The following is a 25,130-nucleotide window of genomic DNA, read 5'->3' on the forward strand; positions in this document are numbered from 1 at the left end:
TTTATTTAAAATATCTTGGTTCTGATCCGACTGGTGGCGTGGAATCCTGGTTTCGTGGGAAGCATGTAAAGTCAACAGGGAAGGGCAATAGGGTCATTTGGGAACATAATTGGAACTTGGAAGCATGGTTGGGAAAATGGGGGAAAACGAGTAGGCACTGTCTGTTGATTGTTCACAATCAGACCTCCACCACTTCCACTCGGAGTGGTTTTGTGCCTCTTCAATCTCTCCAATACCAGCATATGCGATACAGCCATTGAATTACAGTAAGCTTGTTCACTCCTGATCTCTCCTTTCTTATTTTGTATTTTCATTTCACTTCACGGCTCGCCTTTGATTTTCGACCCACAGAGCTCTAGCGATCCGATTCCCCTTCAAATCCAACATCTGGTCTGCCCACCCTCTTCTACTCTTACTTTCCTAGATATTTTGCCGAATTTATGACTTATTTGGCATCGTGGTAAATGGAAATGACAACATTAGGTTAATTGGTTTATCTTTGGGGAGTAACTTAAATTTTTTTGGTCATCGGATGAGATTAAATTAGTATGCAATTGTCTGCGTGTGTGTATACTTTCCTTGCAAAGGAGTATGTATATTTTTTAATGGTGAGAAAATTATTAGCGTGTGATTCTTTATATGTATTAAATAAAGAGGGAGGTGAGGTGGTAGTGTATTAAATTAAAAGCGAACGCGTGGACTACATGGTCTGAACTGGAGGTGTGTTGCTTACAGTTGTAATAGTCAAACCCTCGGCCCGCCCCTCGCCCGCCTACGGTTCTGCTAAATGCTAATGAGATTTATTAATTTGAAACCTACATATTCCGCGCCTCTTTGTGCTTAATAATGCGCGTGCCCCTCACTCACACAAACCATGTTTAGTCTTTAATGGGCCTTGAAAAAGCCCATTCCCATTTCAAATGTATTTATCGTTCTACTCCTACCTACCTACCGACCTCCAGTTCAGCCATAGCTGATTTGATTTGATTTGAATTTGTTGAGACAGTAAAGTGGGTTTCTGTTTTCTTTTTCTCTGGATCGTATGTTTTCACTTTCAGTTTCACGTTGCGGAAGCTGTCAGAGGGATTAGGAACGAGGGAGGCTTCGTTGGCCGTCCGCAGCGGCCCTCTCTCTGAGTCAACGTCCAACCTCCACGCTTTCTACGGCTTAATGGCGAACTCATCGGTATGCTCTTATCGTCATCACTTCAAAACCATTCTGTTCTTTTTTCGTTTATTGACATTGTCAAGTAATTGGGCTATAAAATTACCATCCCATTTAGAAGCTCAAGTTTCTGAAGACCTATTCCCTCTCTGTTAGCTCAGTAAACAGAAACCAGTTAGAAAAACAGTTTCAACAAATTGAAACTAAAATCTGTTCGTCTGTATTAACTAGTTAACAATAAAGTAAAATGATTCACGGTGTGTGAGAGATCAAGGTATAAAAACAGAGACAATAGAAGAGAGTCTGTGTGGTTGTAATCTTGAGAAATTGAGAATAATAAAGAAAGACCCATACCTTGAAGAGTGGATGTAAGCTTTATTAGCTGAACCACTATATTCTGAGCTGTTCTTCTTCCCTTACTACTTCTTTTCTGTTCTTGAATGATTTACGATCAGTGATTCCTTCAAATTGAGATGCTTCAGACGTCCATGTTTTCGCCTCAGGTTCTTTCTCTTTCGATTTGCATGTCTTTTGTTTTGTTGTACTGAATACTGAATAGAATGAAGATGAAAGAATAAAGTTAGAAATAATTGAAGAATACGTCAAATTAACGAATATAATGTTCGGTTATCTCAATGTGTTTTTTTTCCTCTTGATCTCAGGCTCGGAGCGATAGGAAATTGAAGAGGTTGGAATCTCGCAAGTCTCATTCTTGGTGGTGGGACAGTCATGTCAGCCCCAAAAACTCTAGATGGCTCACGGAGAATCTCGAGGGTTAGTTACTACTTTTCTTCTATAAATTAATCCTTTTGGGTTTGGGTCGTAGGAGTTAGTTATCGCTGGTGGCATCAATACCTTCCTTCCAACTCATACCATCCATGCTACCTTAAGGAATCGCCTAATAAGTTTACAACACTTATATTTGTTTTTCCATGTACTATCTTAGTAATATTTTTTTAAAAATTATTATTCTTATTATTATTTAAAGAAAAAACATTAGAGAACTAGATTTTTGAATAACTTTTTAGTCTTGTGATTGAAGAAGTTATTTAGAGAATATGAAAATACATAGTCGAACTAAGTGCTTCTTTAGTAATTCATACTCAGAAAGCGCATTTCAACCAATATTGAAAAATTTTGAACTCATTTCAGCCATAACTTTTATTGTAAATTTGAAGTCTTTCCTATTATTGCTTTTTATTCTTATTTTTTTTTTTTTTCAAACTATGCATTATTATTTTAATGAAATTAGATGGTTTTTAGTTTTTGATTTTCAGTTTTTAAGAAATGAAAACCATATATATACTTTTTAGTACAACAACAATAGGGATGGGTCGGTTACTGTTGAGATAGGATCAGTTTGCCAAAGAAAGACTCTGTTTTAATAAATTAATTAAGAAGTTTTTTGTTCTTGCAAAGTAATAAAAAAAATGAAATCTTGATTATGTATCAACTTTTTCTTTATCATATGAATCGAAATAATAAATCTTTTTTTGTAACTCTCTGTTTTGATTTTTTTTTTTGTTTGTTTCAAATACATTTTGTGCTTTCAAATCAAATAAATAATTTTATCAACATTAGAACAAAAAGGGTCTTGCTAGGTCAGGCAATGGAACAAAGAAAAGAACTTTTCGGATGAAATAAAATAAAATAGGTACTTTTATTTTGATTTATTTATAAATGTTTTAGTAATCTTTCATGGATTGATATCTATATTTTGAGTTAGAAAAGTGGTCCTCAGATTCTGTTTCATTATTTTTAGGACTGATAATTATGAAAAAAAAAAAAAAAAACCTTTGAACAACGTATAACTTTTCTACATGATCATTATGATAGATGCTAGATAATAGCTTCGAATGCCCAAATTTCTTTGGGCTGGTATTGTACAGATTACAACTCCCTCTTTTATGTTTGTTTAAGGATATCACTTCCCTCCTTTTTGTTCGTTTTTGCTGGGAGTGCTAAAAAAAATGAAGGTATTATTAGGTATATTGGGAGTGTTCCAATATATAAAGAATTTTGTAATGGCTTACCTTTCTTTTACTATATTTGTCTTTGTGCTGTTTCTTTCTAACCTTTACCGACTCAAATATCCCCTCCGCGTCTTGCCAAATAACAACTAAGGAAAAATTTCTCCTCTAATTCTCTGTTGATATGACATCTGTTTCCATCATGCTAGAATTTTTCCTTTTATTTATCAGTTCTCCCCATTTTCAATTCATATTCTAAAAAGGGTTGGGTTAAATTTGGGAATATGGGTAGCAGTTGCATAATTTTAGCTTCTTCCTCCTTTCTGCATGAATCTTATGGTGCATGTGTTTCAACTACCCAAACATTGGCATGGAATTAGTTTTGTAAGCTCCATGTTTTATTTCTGCAATTCAACAATAGATGAAAGTCAATGTTAATTCTTCATCAAAATGCTACACAAAAAATTGACAAAACGATCCTTGATGTCAGAAATGGATCGCAGCATCAAACGCATGTTAAAGCTAATAGAAGAGGATGCAGATTCATTTGCTAAGAAGGCTGAAATGTATTATCAGAAGAGGCCAGTGTTGATCTCTCATGTTGAGGAATTCTACCGCATGTATCGTTCCCTTGCTGAGCGTTATGATCATGTGACAGGAGAGCTTCGAAAAAATATTCCTTCAGATCTACAATCTCAGGGCTCTGGTATTTCTGACCTGGGCTCTGAGCCGTCCTCTACATGGCCCTCTCCTGATCAAAGGCTTGGACGTAGGAAATCTGGACCACGAGCTGCTGGCTTTGAATTCTTCCTTGGATCTGGTGGAAGCAACTCTGATACTTGCCAAAAGGAAGGAGATGAGTCATCTTCCTTGACAGAATCTGAACCTGAATCTGACGATTCTTCGGTAAACAATTATTCAGTTGGTGATCAAGGTTTGAACAGGAAGATGATTGAGTTGGAGATTGAGCTCCGTGAGGCTAAAGAAAAGCTCCGCTTGAAAGAGGATAGTGCAGAAGGTTCATTTCCATTCAAGGGGACAACAGATGAAAATTCTGATTATGCTTTTGCTAGAATTGCTGGGTACGAGGAAGAATTAAGGAATGCAAATGAGAAGCTGCGAATTTCAGACAAACAGATCATGAGGTTGAAAAGTGAGCTCCAGAAGTACAGGCAATCAGAATTGACCAAAGGTTTGCAGGCTGAGTCTGCGTCTGCTACAACGGAAGATACCCAGAGGCATGGGGATGAGGTTCCTTTGGTCATTCATCAGGAATCAGAGGTTGACGAACATCATAGATGTTCGGGAGCTGACCAAGTCATTACCATTGAGAGACTGGTGGAAGAGCAAAAAATCACAAAGGAAAGACTTGAGAACTCACAGAAAGAACTTACTAAATTAAAGCTTGAACTTGAGAACGATAGATCACCTGAGAAAATCTGCCATTTGCAGAATGAGCTTGAAGCTGCCCGAAAAGATACTACTACATGGAAGGCCAAGCTGAGTGCAGAGAGAAGAGAGGTCTCCAAGCTCCAAGAAAGAATTTCAAGGTTGAAAGCTAGTTTATCGGATCGTGATCATGAGATAAGGGATTTAAAGCTAGCAGTATCTGATGCCGAGCAGAAAATCTTTCCCGAGAAAGCACAGGTTAAGGCTGAAATGTCTAAGCTACTTGAGGAACGAGCTCTGTTGATGGAACAAGTCAGAGAATGGGAGCATCGATCTCGTCTTTTGGAGGATGAAATCAGAAAAGAAAAGGGGGAAAAGGTGGATTTGGAGGATAGACTTAGTGGTGAGATTGAGCGGTTGGGAACGAAAATTGTTGAGAAAGTAGAATGCATCGAGTATCTTAAAAGTGGCCTGAATGATTTGCAATCTGAGAGAGATCAGCTCCAGGCAGAAGTTGTTAGTTTAAAAGAGAATTTGAGCTCTAAAGACAAGCAGGTCGATGAAATACGCAAGCATGTGCAAAAATTGGAAAAGGAACGTGTGGAGCTAGTATCAGGTATTGATAAAGCAGAGAAGCTGGCGAAGGAGTTAAGATTAAGAGAGAAGGAGCTAGAAGGGGAGGTGGAGAAGCAAAGAGTAATGATAATGGAAGGAGCAGAGGAAAAGAGAGAGGCTATAAGGCAGCTATGTTTTTCGATTGAGCACTACAGGAGTGGATATCATATGCTTAGAGAAGTTTTTATTGGTCAAAAGCGGGTTCCAGTGTTGGCTTCTTAAGTATATGTTTGGAATACATAGAAACTCAAAGAGTTGTAGGGTTGTTTCTGGGATGAAACAAACAAACAGTTAATCGAGAGTTTGGATCATGATACGGTTTTCTGTTTGTTAAATTAAGTGATGTAAATGTAGTTGTTTAGAGTAACAATGAGCAGCAGGGGCTTGTCCAATGCTAGCTGCCGATGGTAATGGCCTAGAGGGTCGAGAGACGGAGGAGCTCCCTACTTCAGCATCCTGTCTCCAAACTTTGGTCTTTTAACGTCGGTCGAAGTATGAACACTTTTAGGACCGTTCGGCCTTGGGTAAAACTTGAAATCTAGAAGACCAATGTGAACCAAGCAAATGAGCTCCCTATTCTACGGCTTGTATTTTGTTGTGTATGAGACGCCAGGATTGAATCGTTTTAACAAACATCCACTCGTTGGTTATTAACCTTTCTTCAATGCCTTCCTGCTCTTTAATCTTTATTTTATAAGAGAAACGATGTATGGGAAACTAATGGGATTATTAGGACAATTTTACACTTAATCAGAAGCATGACTTTTTTCGCACGTTTTTGGGAAAAAATTAAGAATAAATATGCCATTTCAACTATGTTTAATGATACTCTGTTGAAATCCACTAGTATTACACGCTTTTGTTTATTCTCGAGGAAACCGCACGTTGTTATCTCCTTTATTCACTAGAGGTTTTTAATTTTTTTTTTTTTTCAAAAGATAATATATATGTCTTTGAATTTTTTTTCTTATTTCCTCCTCCTCCACGACCAATTTCGGCGAAACCATGCACAAATTCCAGCTAGAAGAGAGGAGCTCAGTAGTTCCAACCAACTTTGATGGAACCAGAGTGCGAGAGAACGAGATTACAAGCAAGTGAGCGAGAGCAAGAGAGGAGAGTAATCTGTGAGTGAGAGAACGAGAGCGAGATGGACTTTTCTACATGTACGAGTTCATTTTGGTAATTTTTTTCGAATTTGACATTAGCAAAGAGTCCAAGAATCTCGTTTTCAAAAAGCAAGACAAATTTCATTTTTTTCAAAATTTAGGTCATCTATACAAAAATCTCAGTTTGTTTGTTTTTTTTTTTTTTTTTAATAAATAACATTACTATTTTTTCATTTATTATATGAGGAATTGTCTTAAATGGCAACAAAAAGAAATTATAATATTTATAAAAATGGCAAATTCGTTAAATATATTTCAAATAGTGTAAATTCATTTTGATTTTTTTCTAAAATTTCCATTCCACCCTCGTATATGTAAAAGAATATGTGCGTCTTCTTCCGGTTGTTGAATCATGAACGACGAACAAGATCTTGTTATTACGAAATCAGCTATTTGCAACAACAATCGCTAATTGAGGATTGAATGCTTCTTTTTGCAGCATCACAAGCTTCAGAAACAATAATTCATTTGTATTCATCTTTTTTATGATTTTAGATAGTGATAGAATTTTATCACTGTCTATCATATAAAATTCTATCTCACCTATCATGGGTATAATTCTAACTCTATCTAGTTATCAACGATAAAAGTCTGTCTATCAGATATAGAAGTGTGTGATTCTTATTTGTTCCTTTTTATTGTGAATTATGGAATGAAGATACTTATATGAATTGAGATTGATGGACAGTGATAGAACTCTATCACTATCTATTACTAATACTGTGTATTTGTTTGTTTGCTTTTTTAATTATTATAAATTTTTTGTTGTAATATGAGGACTAAAGTGTGTATTTTGTTTTTTTTTTCTTGTTTTGTTGTGAATCTACGACTAAAGATGCATATATGAATTGAGACTGATAGACATTGATAGATATTGATAGACTTCTATCGCTAGTGATAGATAGTGATAGAAATATATCATTGTCTATCATAGTTGTTTATACATTTTCTTTCCCTTTTGTAGTAATTTAATACCATGGTTAATGTTTGCTGTAGTTGAATGATGTAATCAAGACATTGATAAGCACACAATTTCTGTAGTGGGAGCATAACAAACTAAACATACAATTTATTAATGATATAGACACTGATAATCAGTGATAGTTTTCTGTCATTGTTTATCATTGTGTATATCAATGTGATAGACCCTGATATATCAATGTCTATTAGGGATTTGTTGTGTTCTTTTTCTTTATTTTGAATTTGTGTGCAGTTTTTATGTTTCTATCTGTATACCTACATGATATAAATTGGAATTGATAGACAATGATAGATTTCTATCATGGTCTATAAGTATCTATCTCTAATAGAAATGACAATTTATTTTGTTTGACAATGACAGATTTATTTTGTTCTTTTTCTCTATTTCCAGTATGTTTCTATTCTTCTCTATTTCATTAGTGTCTATATGAGTGATTTGATGTCTGAAGATGTATAGGTACATGATATAAATTGAGATTAATAGATAGTGATACTATTACTAATGTATATCAGTGCTATATATTTTCACTATCTGTTTATACAATCCTTTCTCCCATTTGCAGTAATTTGATACTATGGTTTTGTTGGGTTTTATGCCCTAAAACTTGTAGATAGTAAATGTAAATAACTCATTGTCATCAATAAAGACTTATCGATGTTATTTTAATAAGTGTTATTGATTGTATTGTATGCGTTTTGTCTTAATAACATTAAATCCAATACACTAACATCCTATTATGAGTTTTGAAATGTATGTGGAAACTTATAGGGACCAATGTTCAAGATACAACCTAAAGGGTCTATAGTATAGGGATAAGGCTAGGTACCTTATCCTTGTGACACTGTGACAACGACCCACTTTGTATTTGATACAAACGAAATGATCCAATGTGTTCGTGTAGGCGACATACGAGTGGGGGTATCCTATTATTGGGATTGGTGTCCAAATTCTCTCAGAGTTTTGTTGTTTGTAATAATACATATTGTTTGATGAATAAAATAACTATTATTTCATTCTGGCATTTACTCATATCCAATAAACAAAGCTCCATGGTTATCTTATGTAAACTTAAGCATGTATATGTGATATACAAGTGGAATATGTCTTAAATGATAACCTAAATAGGTCTGTAGTATAAGGATTAAGATGAGTCTGTAGTATAAGGATTAAGGTGGGATACCTGATCCTTGTGACACTACGGATACGACCCGCTTTGTAGAGGTTTGCTAGTGTTATAAACTACTACAGATGATAGATCTTGACCATTCATGTGGAGACGTGCGAACGGGGTGTCCTATACAAAGAGTTTGTATAAGATCGAACCACGAGATGACTAGACTCTGTATATAACGCCGTTGATACTAGAGACTTACATCTCACCTAAACGACCATAGGTGACATGACCTCAATCCTGAGTGTTTTGGGAATTCTTGCCTTTGAGGGCGGTCATTTGATTAGTATGGATGAGAATGGCCAGATTGCCAACTCAACATGCCTACTTTTTTAGGGACTTGTCTGATTTGAGAGCTGGGAACTCACTTACACAAGATGTAATTAACTCTTTTCCCGAAGTAGGTTATTGGTCGAGCTGTACTTACAAGCGATCTGTGAAGGGTTGTCGTACTACTGATTGGTTAAGATGGACACATAATATATCTATAGTAAGGAGAGTTCAGTTGTCGGTCATTAGTGGAGTGCCTGACAGTTAATGGATAGTGGATCCTGTGACGAAAGAGTTTAGTCAGTTATTCATGTACTGTTGGAGCTTCGAGCTACAGGTTCATAAGGTCCCTTGGTAACTCAATGGATTCAGTTGAGGATCAGTTCTTGGTATTGATTTGAAATGTTCAAATTGACAAGAGGTAATTCGATTATATATGATATGATATGATATGTATGATGTATGAGATACATCTAGTGGAGGATTAATATAAATGAGATTTACATTAAGTGTCATGGAATAGAAAAAGAACTATGGTTTGTATGTTTCATGAGATGAAATATTAAAACTATAGGTTATAAATATATTATGGTAAGTTAGTTATCATTTATATTTATAATAATATTAATTATTGGATAATTAACTTTTTTTCTCTAATAATCAATTGAGTGGGAGGTTATTGGTGGTTTCATGGTAACCGTGAAATAAAAGGAAAAAGGTTTTCCTAATTTTAGTAAGTTTTTACAAGCTTGAGATTTTGTGAATTTTGAGAATTCCTCTCTCGAAAAAAATTCTCATGGAAGTTGTCAAGTAAGTTAGTAAATAGGATTTACTAAGCGACAACTTGGATAAGGTAAATGATCGTAAAGTGTTTGTAGGCGACAGACACTTAGCTAAGCGATGAGCTAAACGACCGCATAGCTTTTGCTAGACGATCACTTAGCTTTTCCTAAATGATTGGGCATCGACCTATACGATAGGTTCTGCCATCTCCCACTTGCTCAATCATTTACATGATTATTGTTTCTCCATCTTCTACCTCAAACCAAGTCCACATAGAGCCACCCTCTGGATTCTCACATCAAGAATACCAAGGTAGCATTCTTGGTGGTGTCATACTCAACTCGACACTGCCGAGATTCCGTGGAGGTCGTTCGTGTTGTTGGGGTGATCGTGACCGAGGCAGAGTGCGTGGTGTTCGTGCAATATAGCGGTCGTATTGGACGAACGTTCGTGGTTGTTGTGTTCGAGCGTTCGTGATCAAGGAGCTTGGCGATGGGTCTACAAAAATATGTAGCTTTTGTCCTTGATCTTTTGTATAATCAAGTTGTAATTTCTGTAATTAATGCATAACCGTATGTTTCTGTTTATGACCGTATTTATAAAGTTCATATATGATTGTAATTTGGAATGAACTTTCCACTGCTCATGGAAATTCTCGTGTTCGATTTCCTTCACCTATGCAATGAGTTTACATAAGACCAGACCGCGAAATAGTAATCATTAGATGTAACTCTATTGACTAGTTAGATTTCTTTTTTAATAGAATGATCTGGGCAACTTAGTCTTAATCCTGCGTCCATTATGAACTACAGTTCACGAGTGATTGTCCCTTGATTTGTATGGATAAGAGTGGCCAGTTCGCCGACTCAATATGCTTACCTTTTTGAGGACAAGACCGAGTGGGGAGCTGGAAACATAATAATACAAGACGAATTTCATTCTTTCTTGACTTTAGGGTAAATAAATGAGTGTTCCCTTAAGTGGTGTTTCCCATACTTGAAAAAAGGGTCCTATTCTCCCACTGGCCTGAGAGGGATTTCTGTTTAGTGATTAGACCATAAACAAGTTGTTCATTAGAGGAGCACTAGTATTTAAAGATAAAAAAGTAGCCAAGGGGTAAAATGATAATTTTGACTCAATTGGTATTACGAATACTCGTGAAAGACTAACTTGTAGTTATTGGTCTATATTCGTAGACATAGAAATATATCTGTAGTGAGAAGAGTGTAGTTGTAAGTCTTTAGTGGAGTGTACTCGCATTAGTGAATATTGATCAATGTGGTTAATGAGTTTAGCCAATTAATCTTATATTGTTGGAGCTTCTGATCTGTAAGCCTATGAGGTCCTCTTCAAGGGAATTGAGGTAATTATATCTTGAATTGAATTCGAAATGTTCAAATTCACATAGGAAAATAGAATATATAGTGATACATTATAATATAAAATTTATATTTTAATTAAACTTTATAATATAAATTTAATTTTGGATATGATTCAAAACTAGTGTATGAGAGACTTAAATATTTGAAGGAGTTAAAATATTGCTTTAATATGAATTGGATTCATATTAAAACTATAGGTTAAAATTAATGAGTATTAGATGCACATTAAAACTATAGGTTATGAGAGAAATACAATTGAATATGATTCAAATGTAGGCTAAACTAAATATTTGATATTTAATTTAGTAATTAATTAAATTAAAACTATAAGTTATGTGAGAGATGTCTCATTTAAATATGATTTAAATGAAATCATTAATTAAATAAGATTTAATTAATTATTAATGATTTTAAATTAAATCATATTTTAACTCCCACGTAGGGAGTTATTTGAAATGTGGGATAACTCCCACGTTTCCTCTCTCACTCTCTCCATTGGTTGAAAAGCCTACAAAAATTGGAGATTAGGAAGTGATTTTTTATTCTCTTTACAAAAATGTTCTGTAGAAAAAAAAGATCTCTCCAAAATTCTTCTATTTTTTCCCATCATTCATTTGGTTTCCACAAGCCAATACTAAAAGTTATCAGAGAATAGAGAGGTTGCCCATTGGTGGTGTTCGAGAAATTCAAAGGAGAATTGGCGATAATCATTTGAGTCCTCTATGAAAGTAAGTAGATTTCTTTTCTCTATAGGATTTATTTTAAAAGCATGCTTAACCTAGAATTCTACAGTAGGTTTATCTTTTGATAAGTCTCTGTGATATTCTGTATTTCTTAGTGTATTGGTATATCGTTTTCTCAATTAATTTTGATAAAGGTTATGATATTTTCCACTACACTAGGGCTTTTATCTCTATAGATTCATCTTATTGTAGTTATTTTTTTATGATGGACAATGGAATCATCATAATTAATATGAGAGTTATAAGGTTATCAGAATTTTGGTGGATGAAAGGATATAATTTGAAAGATTTAGTTGCTTTGATATTGGAATAAGTTCAATTGGATGCCTCTATACAACTGTCAGTATTGTTGGATTTTGGTAAGAATGATATTCAAACTGTGTTCTAAATTAATCAAGACAAGGATGTTAGTTGGTTTTTGACTTTAGCTAAAGATACAAGTTTAGACATCCTTTAGTTGTTCATGTTACTCATTGTTCCTTGAAATGATCTTATAGTGCCATTAGTAGTGGAGGTGGTAGAATGTTATCTTTGTTGGGGTTGATGCCCTAAAGTCTCGTGTCCTGTAGTTTGTAAATAGTATATACAAACACTAGTGATTGTTAATATATGATATTTACTTCACATCTTGTTGTTTTGCTCGGTTATTTGTTTTATTTGCTTTACCACAAACCAAAAAACATAAAATCCCTGGTTATCTATATGTGACTCAAGCATGTATGCGGTGACATATAAGTGGATCATGTCTTGAATGATAACCAAAATGGTATGTAGTAAATGGATAAAGGAGGAAAACCTTATCTTGGTAACACTACGGACGCGGTCCACTTTGTGGAATGGTCACAAGTGTTGTGACTTGCCACAAATCGTCTGATCCTGATCCTTCCTATTGGGGACATATGAGCGGGTGCGTCCTATACAAAGAGTTTGTATAAGACCTGACCACGGAGTGTAATTTCTCGTTATATAACACTGTTCATGACAGAGACTTCACTTCACTAGGATGACCATAGGTAACATGACCTCAATCCTGAGTGAGTTGGGAACTCCTACAATTGAGGGTGGTCCTTTGATTTGTATGGGTACGAGTGGCCAAGTCGCCGATTCAAACCTACCATTTTGGGAATTTGTCTAATTTGGGAGCTGGGAACTCAGCTACACAAGATAGAATTCACTCCTTCCCTGAGGTAGGGGTAAGTAGATAGATGGCTCCCTTAAGGACTAATTTTGGGGCTTGAACGATGTGGCGCCACACACCTTCTCTTGGCTCGAGAGGTGTTCACACATAGTTGGACTATGTTGTATTGTTCATTTAGAGGAATTAGTGGTACTTAAGGAATGAGATATAACGACAGGGGAAAAACAGTAAAATTGGCCCAAGCTGTACTTACGAGCATCTGTTGAAGGATCATCATACTCATGATTGGTTATATCTGATGGACACAGAAATATATCTATGGTAAGAAGAGTTACAGCTGTTGGCTTTAGTGGAATCACTGACAGTTAACAGATGGTGAATCTCGTGGCTAAAGAGTTTAGTCAGTTATCATGTACCGTTGGAGCTTTGGAGCCACAGGTCCATTAGGTTCACTTGGGTAGCTTGTATAAAGTCGAGAACCAGTGTTTGGGTTAATTTGAAATGTTTCAAATTGACAAGAGGAAGTTCAATTATATATGATATAATTGAACTGGTTAATTTATATATGATATAATTGGCTAAATGTATGAGATACATTATTTTTAGAGGAAATTAGATATAAATATGGTTTATATCAAGTAGGGGAGAAAATACATATAGTAGATATATGATATCACAACTATATGATATAAATATAATATGATTATATTTATTAATTAAATTAATTGATTAATTATTTGATAATTAACTGATTGATCCACGTTTGGACGTGGGAAGTGGGGCTGCAAAGGTTATGGTAACCGGCGGGTTAAAGCAATAAAAATCGTTTTCATTTTATTATTCAATCGTGCACTCGTATTCGCCCACGCCCAAAAAGAATATGTGAAAGCGATCGCGAGAGCCTATACGATAGAATCTCGTTCGTCTAAACTATCGTCTACCTCACGCATTCTCTAAACGATTGTATACATCTTTCCTAAACGATCGTTCAGTTTTTCCTACACAATCGTGTAGCTCTACTATACGATAAGTATTTCCACTATATGATAGTAGAGTTCATCTCCCACTTGCTTATCGTCTACACGATGTCTTCTCCTCCGTCCTCTACCAAACTCACCAGAGCCCACTCTTTGGGTTTTTAACACTGAGGATACTCGGGTTTCTCTTGTGGTGGTGTCATCCTCGCTGCATTGTTCGTGTACGTTCGGATCGTACTACAGATCAGTGGGAGGTTTTCCGCTGCTGAGATTTCAGACATACGAAGATAGTCTTCGTTTGATATGAACCTTTTTCCTTGTGTTTTATTATATTCTGAGCATGCCGATAATGAGTTTTATATGCATAACTGTATGTTTGGAATGTTATGTTGTTTGTGTTTCGGTCACTATGAAATCGGAGCGATCTAAGTCTGCTCATGGAACTCTCGGTATGAGATCCTTCAATCTTTAGCTTCTTCTTCTTCTTCTTCAAATGATATTGGTTTTGAAGTGATAACAAACATTGATTTTGATGGTGATTTGAAGAAAAAAAATGTGTTTGGAAGTAAAGAATGTAATCCCTCAATATTCTTTCCTTCATTTAAGCTTAAGATGCATTAAATAATCACTTGAACCAAGAAGTAAGGTGGACGCATACTTGGACCTTGAAGGGCAAGAATTTCTCTAAGTATTGGGAGGAAAGGTAGGAATGCAAAAGTTGGAAACGTAGTATGTTGGAGTCAAAATTTTGGTTAGTGTTCAAACTATGCTATTGAACTTAGGAAAAGCTTATAGGAGAAGGGCATGTGTTGGACTAGAAGAGAAGAAGGATGGAAATTTGGTTAAGGGTTGGAAGAAGAAGGTTGAATGCATGTCTATTGGAGAAGTAGAAACATGATTAAGTGTTAGTAGGAAAGGAGTAGGACTTAACATTGGCAGCATAGTTGAACAAGTCCAATTCATTATCCTAAGATTGGAAGTGTACTTGAAGTGTGTTGGGCTCAAAGATTTGTTTAGGGAGCTTGTACATAGGTAACACCTTACTCCAAGTTACATCTTGAAGCATTGGAAGCATACTTTGGTCAAGGAAAAACCAATCTGGATGCATGCTAGGGTAAAGAAGACCACCTTGAAGGTATCTAGTGTTAAGCATACATAGATGGACATAGGAAATCTTGAGAAAGTGAAAGTTGGTTACTTGTAGGACGCAAGACAAGGTAACCTAAATGCATAGGACACTATCTTCGACGCATTCCTTAAAGATAAGAAAGTTTAGATTGCATACCGTAGAAGTATAACACCAAGTAACCTTAGGAAGAATCCTTGGTGGCATGGAAGGACACATTGGGCGCGTACTAGAGATGGAGGGTGACATTGGATGCAAGACCTCAAGGAGTTAGACTTGGTACCTCTTGGAAGCATGAAAAACATCTTGGACACCTAGGAAGGTTATGCTTGGACGCATGCTTGAAGAATAAAAGGATGTACATCGGGTGAAAGGTATCTACTTTGATGTTCACTGAATGTAAGGATCATTAGGAAGAGGTGAGGTATCTTGGGTGCATGAAGGAGAGCATAGCTAATATTTCAAAGTTTTCATTATTTTGAAGCCTTTATTTTACCTTAAACTTAGGCTGACCAACTTTCGAGAAGACATCTTTGCATTGGTGAAATGAATCTCTGTGGATTTTTGTGAAACTGTTCCTCAAGAAAGGCAGCATCTTGGGACGGACCCAAAAAAATTTATGGCGGCAAAAAATGAAGGGCTAAATAGCTTGAAGGACATATGCGTTCAATATGAGGTTTCTTGGGGAGCAAGACCAAGTTGACATACTCTCTGCTAAACTGGAGGAAGTCTTGACTAAGTCCAAGTAGGAGGCGGTCGCCTATTAAGCAAGGAAAAACCATGCAAAAGTCTTGGCATGATCTGTTTATACATTTTATTCTGGTTGAATATCCTGGATTTAGATAAATATATTTTATCTATGGTTTGTACCAAAGCATATTTCTACCATATTGTATACACTATTTCAACATGTTTTCTGTGGAAAAAGAAAATGTTAAAACCTCGGGTTTGATTTGAGAAAATCTTATTTTACTATGGTATGAGGAACAACATTTCAAACCATTGAAGGCTGCTTGTTGTACTCTGATGGACCACACATGATGGTCGGAAGATCTGTGGATCGAGGTTCCAAGTTTGTGGTAGAGTCTTCCATTGGATAGTCATAAGATCTCTGGAACTTGTATTTGAGCCGGTGGAGGAATTTTTGGATAGGATGGTCAAAGGGACTGCAGACCTAGTTCTGAGCCTATGACAAAATTCTATGTTGACATGTGCATATGGTCGAGTTATATTGAGTTCAGGGACTGATTTCCAGAACTTAGTTATGGTTTACATGGATTTATTCCTTGATATGTTTGAGGAAATCTATGTTCATGCAATATTACTATTTATTATGTTTTATTGGTTAATACTCGTGTTTGGAGTTTAATTGAGTATTTCAATGTTTTCGTATTGATTTACATCTAAATGATTTGTAAAAGGTTTGCAAAAGAAAAACCTATGTTCATATTAAAATCACCATTCAATAGGCTTCCTAGCTCATGTTTTTATGAGTACAGATAAGTCTAAAACTTTCATTAAAAAAAAAAAAAAAAAAAAAAAAAGGTGCCGGAGTGCCGCTTGAGGTCAAGGTCTGTCATACTACAAGATTAATTCTTTGTCTTAGTGTTGAGAATGTCCTAAAACTCGCAGTTTGTAATATATGAAACATATTCTATTTTTCAATAAAAGTATTATTGAGACTTCATTCAATAAAAGTATTGTTGGGAATGGTGTCCTAAATCTCCTTGTGATCTCGTAGTTTGTAAACTTTGTATAAACATATTATTGTTAATAAAACAAGTGTTATTTTATAAGCATATACTCAATCCAATAAACTAAGATCCAAAATTATTTCATGTAATTGAAACAAGTATGTAGAGACATACAAGTGGATCTTGTTTAAATGATAACCTAAATGGTATGTAGTAGATGGATAAGGCTGGGTACCTTATCTTGGTGACACTATAGATACGACCCGCTTTGTAGGTGTTACAAGTGTTGTAAAGTGCTACAAATGATCTGATCCTAATCATTCATGTGGAGACATGCGAGCGGAGATATCCTATACAAAGAGTTTGTATAAGACTGGATCACGAAATGATTAGTTTCTTTATATAACGCCATTAATAATAGAGACTTACATTTCACTAGGATGACCATAAGTGACATGACTTGAATCCTATATGAGTTGTGAACTTCTACTCATGAAGGCAGTCCTTTGATTTGTATGGGTGAGAGTGGTCAGATTGTCAACTCAACAAGCCTACCATTTTGGGGATTCGTCTGACTGGGGAGTTGGGAACACAACTACACAAGACGGAATTCACTCCTTCCCCTATGCAGAGTAAGTAGATAAATTGCTCCTTTAAAGGCTGATTCCGGGATTGAACATAGTGGCCACAACCTCTCCTGGCTCGAGAAGGACTTGGTCATAGTGAGACTATGACTTATTGTTCATTAGAGGAATAAGTGGTACTTAAGGAGTTAAATGTAATTACATGGGCAAAATGATATTTTGGCCCAACTATAGTTACGAGTAATTTGTGAAGGGTCATCACACATTGATTGGTTATATCCAATGGACACATAAATTTATCTGTAGTGCTAAGAGTGCAACTTTTGGTCTTTAGTGGAGTGATTGGCAATTAACGGATGTTGGATAATTTAATTAAAGAGTTTAATTAATTATCCGAGTACCTTTGGAGCTTCAATCTACAGGCCCATAAGGTTCTCTCTGTAGCTCAACAGGGATTTAATCTTTGGATTAGTTTGAAGCGTTCAAATTAATTGAGAAAACTAATTATATATGATATAATTAATAATAATGTATTTGATACATTATATATGAGAGGAATTTGAATATGATTCAAATACTAATTATACGAATGAGATTCATATAAGTGGATTTAATATAAATGTGATTTATATTAAATACCATGTATAGTTGAGAGAGAATAAAATCTATAGTTTATGTTATATTTGATGCAATATAAAACTATAGGCTATATGTTATATTTGATATAACATATAATGTATATATATAATAAAGAAGTTATAACTCCCTTCCCTCATTCTCTCAAGGAAATATACGTGGGATTCAAGAAGTCGGATGAATCATCTTCTTCCTTAACACTTTTTGAGAAGAAGTGTTCTCTTAAGAAAAAACACACAAAGAAGAAAAGTTCTTCTCTTTCCCCCTTTCCTCCCCATATCTTTCCCTCTTCCAAGGATTCAAGGAAAGCACATAACTCCTACTTGAATCCTTTATCCCAAAGAAAATATAGAGGGTTCTCAAGTAGTGGTGTCTGTTATTGAAGAAGGAGATCCAAGTGGAGAAGGAGTCCCGTTCGTGGCTTGTACGAGAGAGTTCTTGAAGAAAGGGTTATTCAAAGGTAAGGGATTCTGGAACCCTTTATATTTGTTTTAAAGCATGATGTAATTTTAAGTATATGCATATCTTGTTGTTGTTTTACTGTAAAACTTTATATTCAATAAAAATGGAATTTGAAACAATCCTTGCTTTCGCTCAAAGGATCTTTTTTGAAAATTTCCTTCAATCCTGGGGACACTGTGGATGCGATCCACTTTGTATTCTGATACAAACGATGTGATCCCGAAATCGTTCGTATGGAGACATGCGAGTGAAGGCATCCTATGCAAAAGATGTTTGCATAAGACTGGACCTCAAAATAGTCATTTTTCTTTATAACGAACATTTATTGTTAAAAACTGACTATTTCAATTCGATGACCTAGGTGAAGAAAAATGTTGAAAAATATCCTTTGAACGGAAGCAAAGATCGACCCAAATTCCATTTTTCATTGAATATAAGTTTTATAGTAAATAAGAGCAAGATATGCATTTTCTTAAATTACAACATGCTTTAAATAAAATACTTAGGATTTCAGAAACCCTTACCTTTGAAGAACTCTTTCTTTAAGAACTCCCTCAAATGGATCATGAATTAATCTACTTCTCCACACGGATCTCCTTCTTTAAGAACGGACACCACTACTTGAGAACCTTATGTATCTCTTAGGATAAATGATTCAAGCAAGAGTTGTGGGCTTTGCTTAAATCCTTGGAAGAGGGAAAGAGATGGAGAGGAGGAGAGAGAAGAGAAGTGTTTTTCTTCTCTATAAACTTTTTCTTAAAGAGAAATCTTCTCTTAGAGCCAATTGAGGAAGAAGATGAAAAATCTCCGACCACTTTAATTACAACCCACGAAAAACATTGAGAGAATAAGGGAGGAAGTTGTAACTCCTTTTCTTTAATTAATTTCAATTAAATTAATATTAATAATATATATATATATATATTCTCCACCAAGCATGTCTTCAGACAAATAAATCAGATTTATTTTCTACTGAGTTCTTCCTTTTTTGGAGAGTAGTGGGATCAGCTTCACAACCCATATCATAAACTCCTAGTTTCATCTTAAAGGGCAATCCTCGTTGATTAACTTCACTAGAGTTAGCAACTATTACTTTCTCTATTTGTCCTTTGACATTCAATATGGACTGGAATTTGTTTGAATTGTGAGAACTTTCGCTCAAACAATTCTTACATTGATTGCATGATCTCATGCACAGTGACCATGCTAATATTTTGGCTAATGCATCAGGTATGCTTGCCAAAAATTGAACTCGTGCCTTGGAATTAAACTTTGTCCACTTCTCGTATGCATCACGAACATTTCATATTGCATCAGGGGTTGGGACTTGAGGACAGTCCTGAGTCATGATAATGTTTAGGTCGTTAACCACGAAATAGGTTTTAAGTGATTCTTTCCATGCCGTATAATTAAAGTCGGTTAAACTAGAAAAGACAACTAACGGAAAATTACTGATTGACATTTTTGCTGAAAACAAACAAATTGATCTACATTAGATTATAACATAACTCTAAAACATCCAGTCAAGTTTAGCAAAATCTAAATGAATCCTATATAACATCTAATTTTGTAATGATGCTTTAGTGATTTAGGACAAAAGCCACCGAAGGGTAGTCTGTTTCCGCTTCATTGAATTGAGACACTTTCAACCAATTATTACACCAGAATAACTCTTATTCCTATAATACTCAATTATCATTTATTTGGTCAAGAAATTATTAACTAGCTCAACAATTTCTCGTAAGTGCGACCCTTCATTTTAGACCCTAGAGTTCCGCTCCAATGAGTCAATCGAAGGGAAAAAACTGATTGAGGCAAAAACTAAAGCAATCCTATCCATTTCTGGAGTTCGCCTTGATATTGACACACTGCACAAACCATCTGAAGGGAGATGTCCCTAAGGCGCCTCAAGGCCGTTCAAGAAGATTTCATGGTGCAAACCAATGAAGGAGATTGTAGGACATGTTGATACACATCACTCTCTCACTTACTATAAATACTCTCTCCATTCACCTTGTTATTGACCCATGCAAACACCATTTGAAGGGTGACACTCCTAGGACACCTCAAGGGCAAGCATGAGTCTCACGGTATGAACATTAAGGGAGAAACATGAGTGGAAAAAAAATTGACGTATCATATACATCTTTTTTCTCCCACTAAGTATTTTAATAACCTAGGGTTTTAAATTTACTTATGAAAAATACAACTAATTATTTTTACTAAGTTATTATTTAAGTTTGCCCAAAAGTAACACTTACTTTGGATAGCTAAAATTTTTTTATTATTGTTTGTTAAACAATTTAACACACCTTAATCAACAATTGCATGTTTGTAGCAAACCTATCTAATTCACCTTTCCAGGCCAGTTCCCAAGTACGGGTGTTCCGTTTCCATCAACTTAAATACCCCAACCTAGACAGAACTAGCCTCAGACAAAATGTCCCTTATAGATATGTTTGTTCCAAATTTAATCTTTTATTAAAACCAATTTAGTCCTATTAAATTGATTAAAAAAATTAATCTAATTTCTAATCTTATTAAAAATTTGTGACCTTAGGTCTATGTGAATCAAAATTTAAAACTATTTTAAAAAAAGATTTTACCTAAGTTTGCATGCAATTCTGAATTGTTGATTTTAATTTCTAATTTTATTTTGTTATAACGATTATAACAAAATTTAAAACTTATTAAAATCATATAACTGCATTGAATGACATACTTTATAAAATTATAACGTTTGTAAAATTATCTAAAGTAATGTCATACATCATGCAATTTCTATTTGATTGCTATATATATATATAACATTTATATATTAAAATAATGAAATAAATAACATACATTGCATCTATACATCCAAACTATATATTATAACTATTATAATATAAATGATGCATGACTATATTATTTATGCATGCAAGCATATAGTATAACACTTATATTATATGATTCATGAGCATGCTATAGAACTAAAACATGCAAACATATATTATAACATTTATAATATAAATGATGCATGACCATGCATAACCTATGGTGGGATTTTATTATGTGACATACTTTATGACATATATAAAATAATTAAACCATACATCACATGCATAATTTAAACAACAATTATGGACTGGGATTGGACTCCTAAAAGCATTAATTAAATTAATATGACATTTATATTAATTTAATTAACCAAAAACTACCTATTACATTAATAAATAGTTCAACCGATTCGAAACAAATGAACCGAGTCTTGAAACAACTTGAATCAGACCAACCAGCAACCGAATCGCTCTCGTACCGATCGAATCAAGCGAACTAGACTACCAGCTCCAAATCGAACCGAATCGCGCGTGAACCGATTGTTCTTCTCCATCTCGGAGTGTCGTGATGCCATGCCCTAGCATCGCAACGCTATGGAGAAAAATTTCGTTTGCTGCTTGTAGCGTCGCGACACTACTGTACAGTCGCCTATTGTACAAATTCGATACTCTTTGAATCGACGTTCGATATGAGCCTCGTTTCCCCATAAATTCATTGGGAACAACACGAACGACTCAAGTCACCAAATTTACAGACTCTATAACAATTTATGCCAAAAAAAACAAAAGGCCTTTACACAATAAATTTGTTAAAGAAAAGCTGTAAATCTAAAAGCCCTAATCCTGAAACATCCAAATTGCAAACATTCATATCACATTCATCAATATGAAATATACAGAATGCACCCATCATGTGAAACCCGGATTTCCATTTTCCCTACTTAAGTAGATGGTTAAGGAAATTAACTAAGTGGAAGTTAAATTCTATGTTGAAGTGTAGGAAAATTCTAAGTGTTGAATAGATTTTCCTTGAGTAGTTTTGAGTTAAGCTTTAATTGATGAAATATTGGCTAAGTGTAAGGTAAAAAAGGACCTATGCATGAAGGGACATTAACGCATAAGTTGAAGGCAACCATGCATTTGTAAGGTTGGACGCATGATTGGCCGAAGTATTGACAAGAGGCATTGCCTAACCATGCGTTGGAAGCCAAGGAGAAAAATGACTAAGTGTTGGACTATGCGTTGATATGGTGCCATGCGTTGGCCATGAAGTATTGAGAGATTACTTGGGCATAGAGAGAGGCTGAAGTATGGCCAAGAACAACGCATGCGACGGCCAAATGTTTTGAGAGGTTAGAACAACTCATGCGGCAGCCTCAAGTTGCGCATCGAAGGGTGCTGGACGTTGGATGCGATGGAGGCAAGTGCGATGTATGCGTTGGATGCGAGAGTATGTGGCCGATGGTTTGTGGCCGAAGGGATGCGCTGGTAGCATACGATGATGGATAGCATGCGGTGATCGGGGTATGCGTTGACGGTATGCGGCAACAACTATGCGTTGGCATCATGCAGCGGTGCTATGTGTTGTGCAGTCGAAGGTATGTGTCGATGGTATATGGAAAGCACTATGCGTTGGTGTCACATGGTGTTGCGATTCATCGATGCTATGCAGCTGAAGGAATGTGTTGGTAGATTGCGGTGATGCGAGGGCATGCGATGATACGAGGGTATGCGCTGATGCGGTGCAAGGCATGCGACGATGGACACGGCAGTGCTATGCGATGGTATGCCGTGATGGATGCGACAGTGCTATATGATGCATTGGTGATGTGCTATGCGTTAGTGATGTACTATGTGTTGGACATCTGAGGGTATGTGGGCACATAGCACAAGGCTAGTAGTATGCGTTGAGAGGGTGTTGGTCATTATCCTAGTTGAACGCATATGAAGTTGGATGCGCACATATGAAGGATGAATGCATATGAAGGATGGACGCATTCAAGGACATCATCCGGACATGTGGCTTGTTGGGAAGAAATCTTAAGCCTTAAGCAAATGAGGTGGAAGAAGACATGCAAAGTTGAGGGCTATGCGTTGGTAAAAGGGGAGCAAGACACCTTGGGTTGCACTGATGTAAGATTGCGTTAATGGTGTAAGGCAAAGACACTTGGACATGCGACCAAGTAGAAGGTGTCGGCCTTAGAGCAATCTTTGACGCATATAAATAGGGCCAAGGACTTCAGATGAAAGCTCAAATTCTCTTCAAAGGATATAAAGAAGAGTGTATTGGGAGGAGACTATACGGTTGTAGCAAGACCATGCGTTGGTCAAGAGGTTCCAAGAGGGGAGATGCTGTCGGACAGAAAGGACAGGAAGTAGCATCAAATTGGGACGAGGAGTTCTCCCAGAATACTCGTGCGTTTGGAGTGATTCCAAAGCCACCTGAAAGCTCCGAAAGTCTAGTTTTTAGGGTAGGGCTGCCGAAGAACAAACTCCAAAGAATCGAGCTAGAGAATGAGGACAAGTCAGAGGGGACGAGCTGTCGGGTAAGCTGGGTCAGTCTTGATGTTTTGATGTGTCTGGCGAAACCACGAGAATTTATGAGCTAAGATTTTGAGGTAACTTCTCGAGACATTTTAGAGCATATTTGTAGAAGGAAGTAACTCGAGATAAAGCCTAGAATTATGAGTAGTCTGAGCTTTAAGTTGAATCTGGATCGTAGGGTTTAAAAGGGAGCCCGAGGTGACCAAGGAAATTCTAGAGAGAAAGGTTCCTAAACGATCAAGGTGAGTGACTAAAATTTTTTACTAAAATATTTACAATGTTTTAAGAAACCATGTGCTAAAGAAAGATATTTCAGATAAAGATATGTTTTCTAAGTTTTATTAAAGAAAGTCATTGTATGACTAGTTTTATTTGAAACTCGATACCGAAGGACGACTGAGAAGGTATATGAGTAGCTCGATACTGAAGGACACAATTGAGAAGGTATATGAGCAAAAGTATCTAAGTATGGGGTAGTTCTTTTGATAATAATAAGTTTTCTGGTCACTCACTGGGCTAGTAAGCTCATCCTGTTTTCAAAGGTTTTTCTTCCCAGGTAACGAAAGGTGAGAAGTTCCAGGGTGCTACTAAGGTCAAGATCTGCCACGTGCCATAGTTACACTTCTGGAGGGTTTTATAGTTGTTGTTGTAAACTTTGTAACTAAGCCTTGGAGTTATATAAATGTTATATTATTATAATAAAATGGGCCTACCTAATCTGTTGTTGTTATCTCCTTAACCTAATCAGTTGATTGTTGAATTTGTTCATTGGTATCAGAGTTATTTCCGCAAGAGTTATTAGGCAGTAAGTGTCAACAAAAGGGTTGATAACTGCTGCAGTCATGTCCTTTCCTAGGCTCAGAGGGTAGTCTGGGAGGGGTGTGACATACCATGCTGTAATTACATTTTGGAATTTAAAAAATTGGGATTGATACTACGCTCTGATACCAATTGAAGAGAAACCAACGAAGGTTTTGATGCGGAAGCGGGGATCGATCCAAATTTTTATTTTTATAGAACTTCAAATTACAGAATGAAAAGTGAGAAAGATTATGCACTAATAAAAAAACAAATTTTACAGCAAGCTTTTGTAAATAATCAGGAAAGAAGAATATTACCTTGAAGAACACTTTCTTCAAGAATTCCCTCGAACGAATCTCAAACTCGAAATCCCAATTTAGGATACTACCATAAAACAAACCTTCTGTATTCTCCTTGGGATTGAGAAAATGTAGGAGTGGTGGGCTATAGTTTAGATTTGGAAGAGTGAAGAAGAGGAAGAGAGGAAGAGAGGAAGACTTTCTTCTCTGTCAATTTTTTGCAGTGGGAGTTACTAGAATAGATACTTTCAGATCCTACAAAATTAGAAGAACACCATTCACTGCACGTAACGTTTTGGAGAGAATAATGGGAGAGAGAGTTGTAACTCCTTCCCCTTCATAAAATTAAAAATTAAATTAAATTAAATTAAATTAAATTAATTTATATACATATATACTATATGTTATATCAAAT

The 25,130-nt window shown here is 35.7% G+C and overlaps 1 protein-coding gene across 2 annotated transcripts; it reads left to right on the plus strand.

Annotated features, from left to right (window-relative positions):
* The first annotated feature begins 7 nt into the window (after positions 1–7).
* Positions 8–5,911, plus strand: LOC120082907 (protein NETWORKED 4A). Of its 2 annotated transcripts, none has more exons than XM_039038317.1 (4): positions 8–266; positions 1,059–1,185; positions 1,827–1,938; positions 3,625–5,911. In XM_039038317.1, exons 2-4 carry the CDS (start codon positions 1,171–1,173, stop codon positions 5,358–5,360), a joined length of 1,863 nt encoding a protein of 620 aa, XP_038894245.1. In that variant the 5' UTR covers positions 8–266; positions 1,059–1,170; the 3' UTR covers positions 5,361–5,911. The 2 variants fall into 2 exon arrangements, with proteins under 2 accessions (XP_038894245.1, XP_038894244.1); XM_039038316.1 differs by lacking the exon at positions 8–266 and adding an exon at positions 1,620–1,667 and having other exon boundaries at positions 308–1,185.
* Positions 5,912–25,130: the final 19,219 nt, after the last annotated feature.

This window comes from Benincasa hispida, chromosome 8 (genome assembly GCF_009727055.1).
Source record: "Benincasa hispida cultivar B227 chromosome 8, ASM972705v1, whole genome shotgun sequence".
NCBI classification, from domain to species: domain Eukaryota; kingdom Viridiplantae; phylum Streptophyta; class Magnoliopsida; order Cucurbitales; family Cucurbitaceae; genus Benincasa; species Benincasa hispida.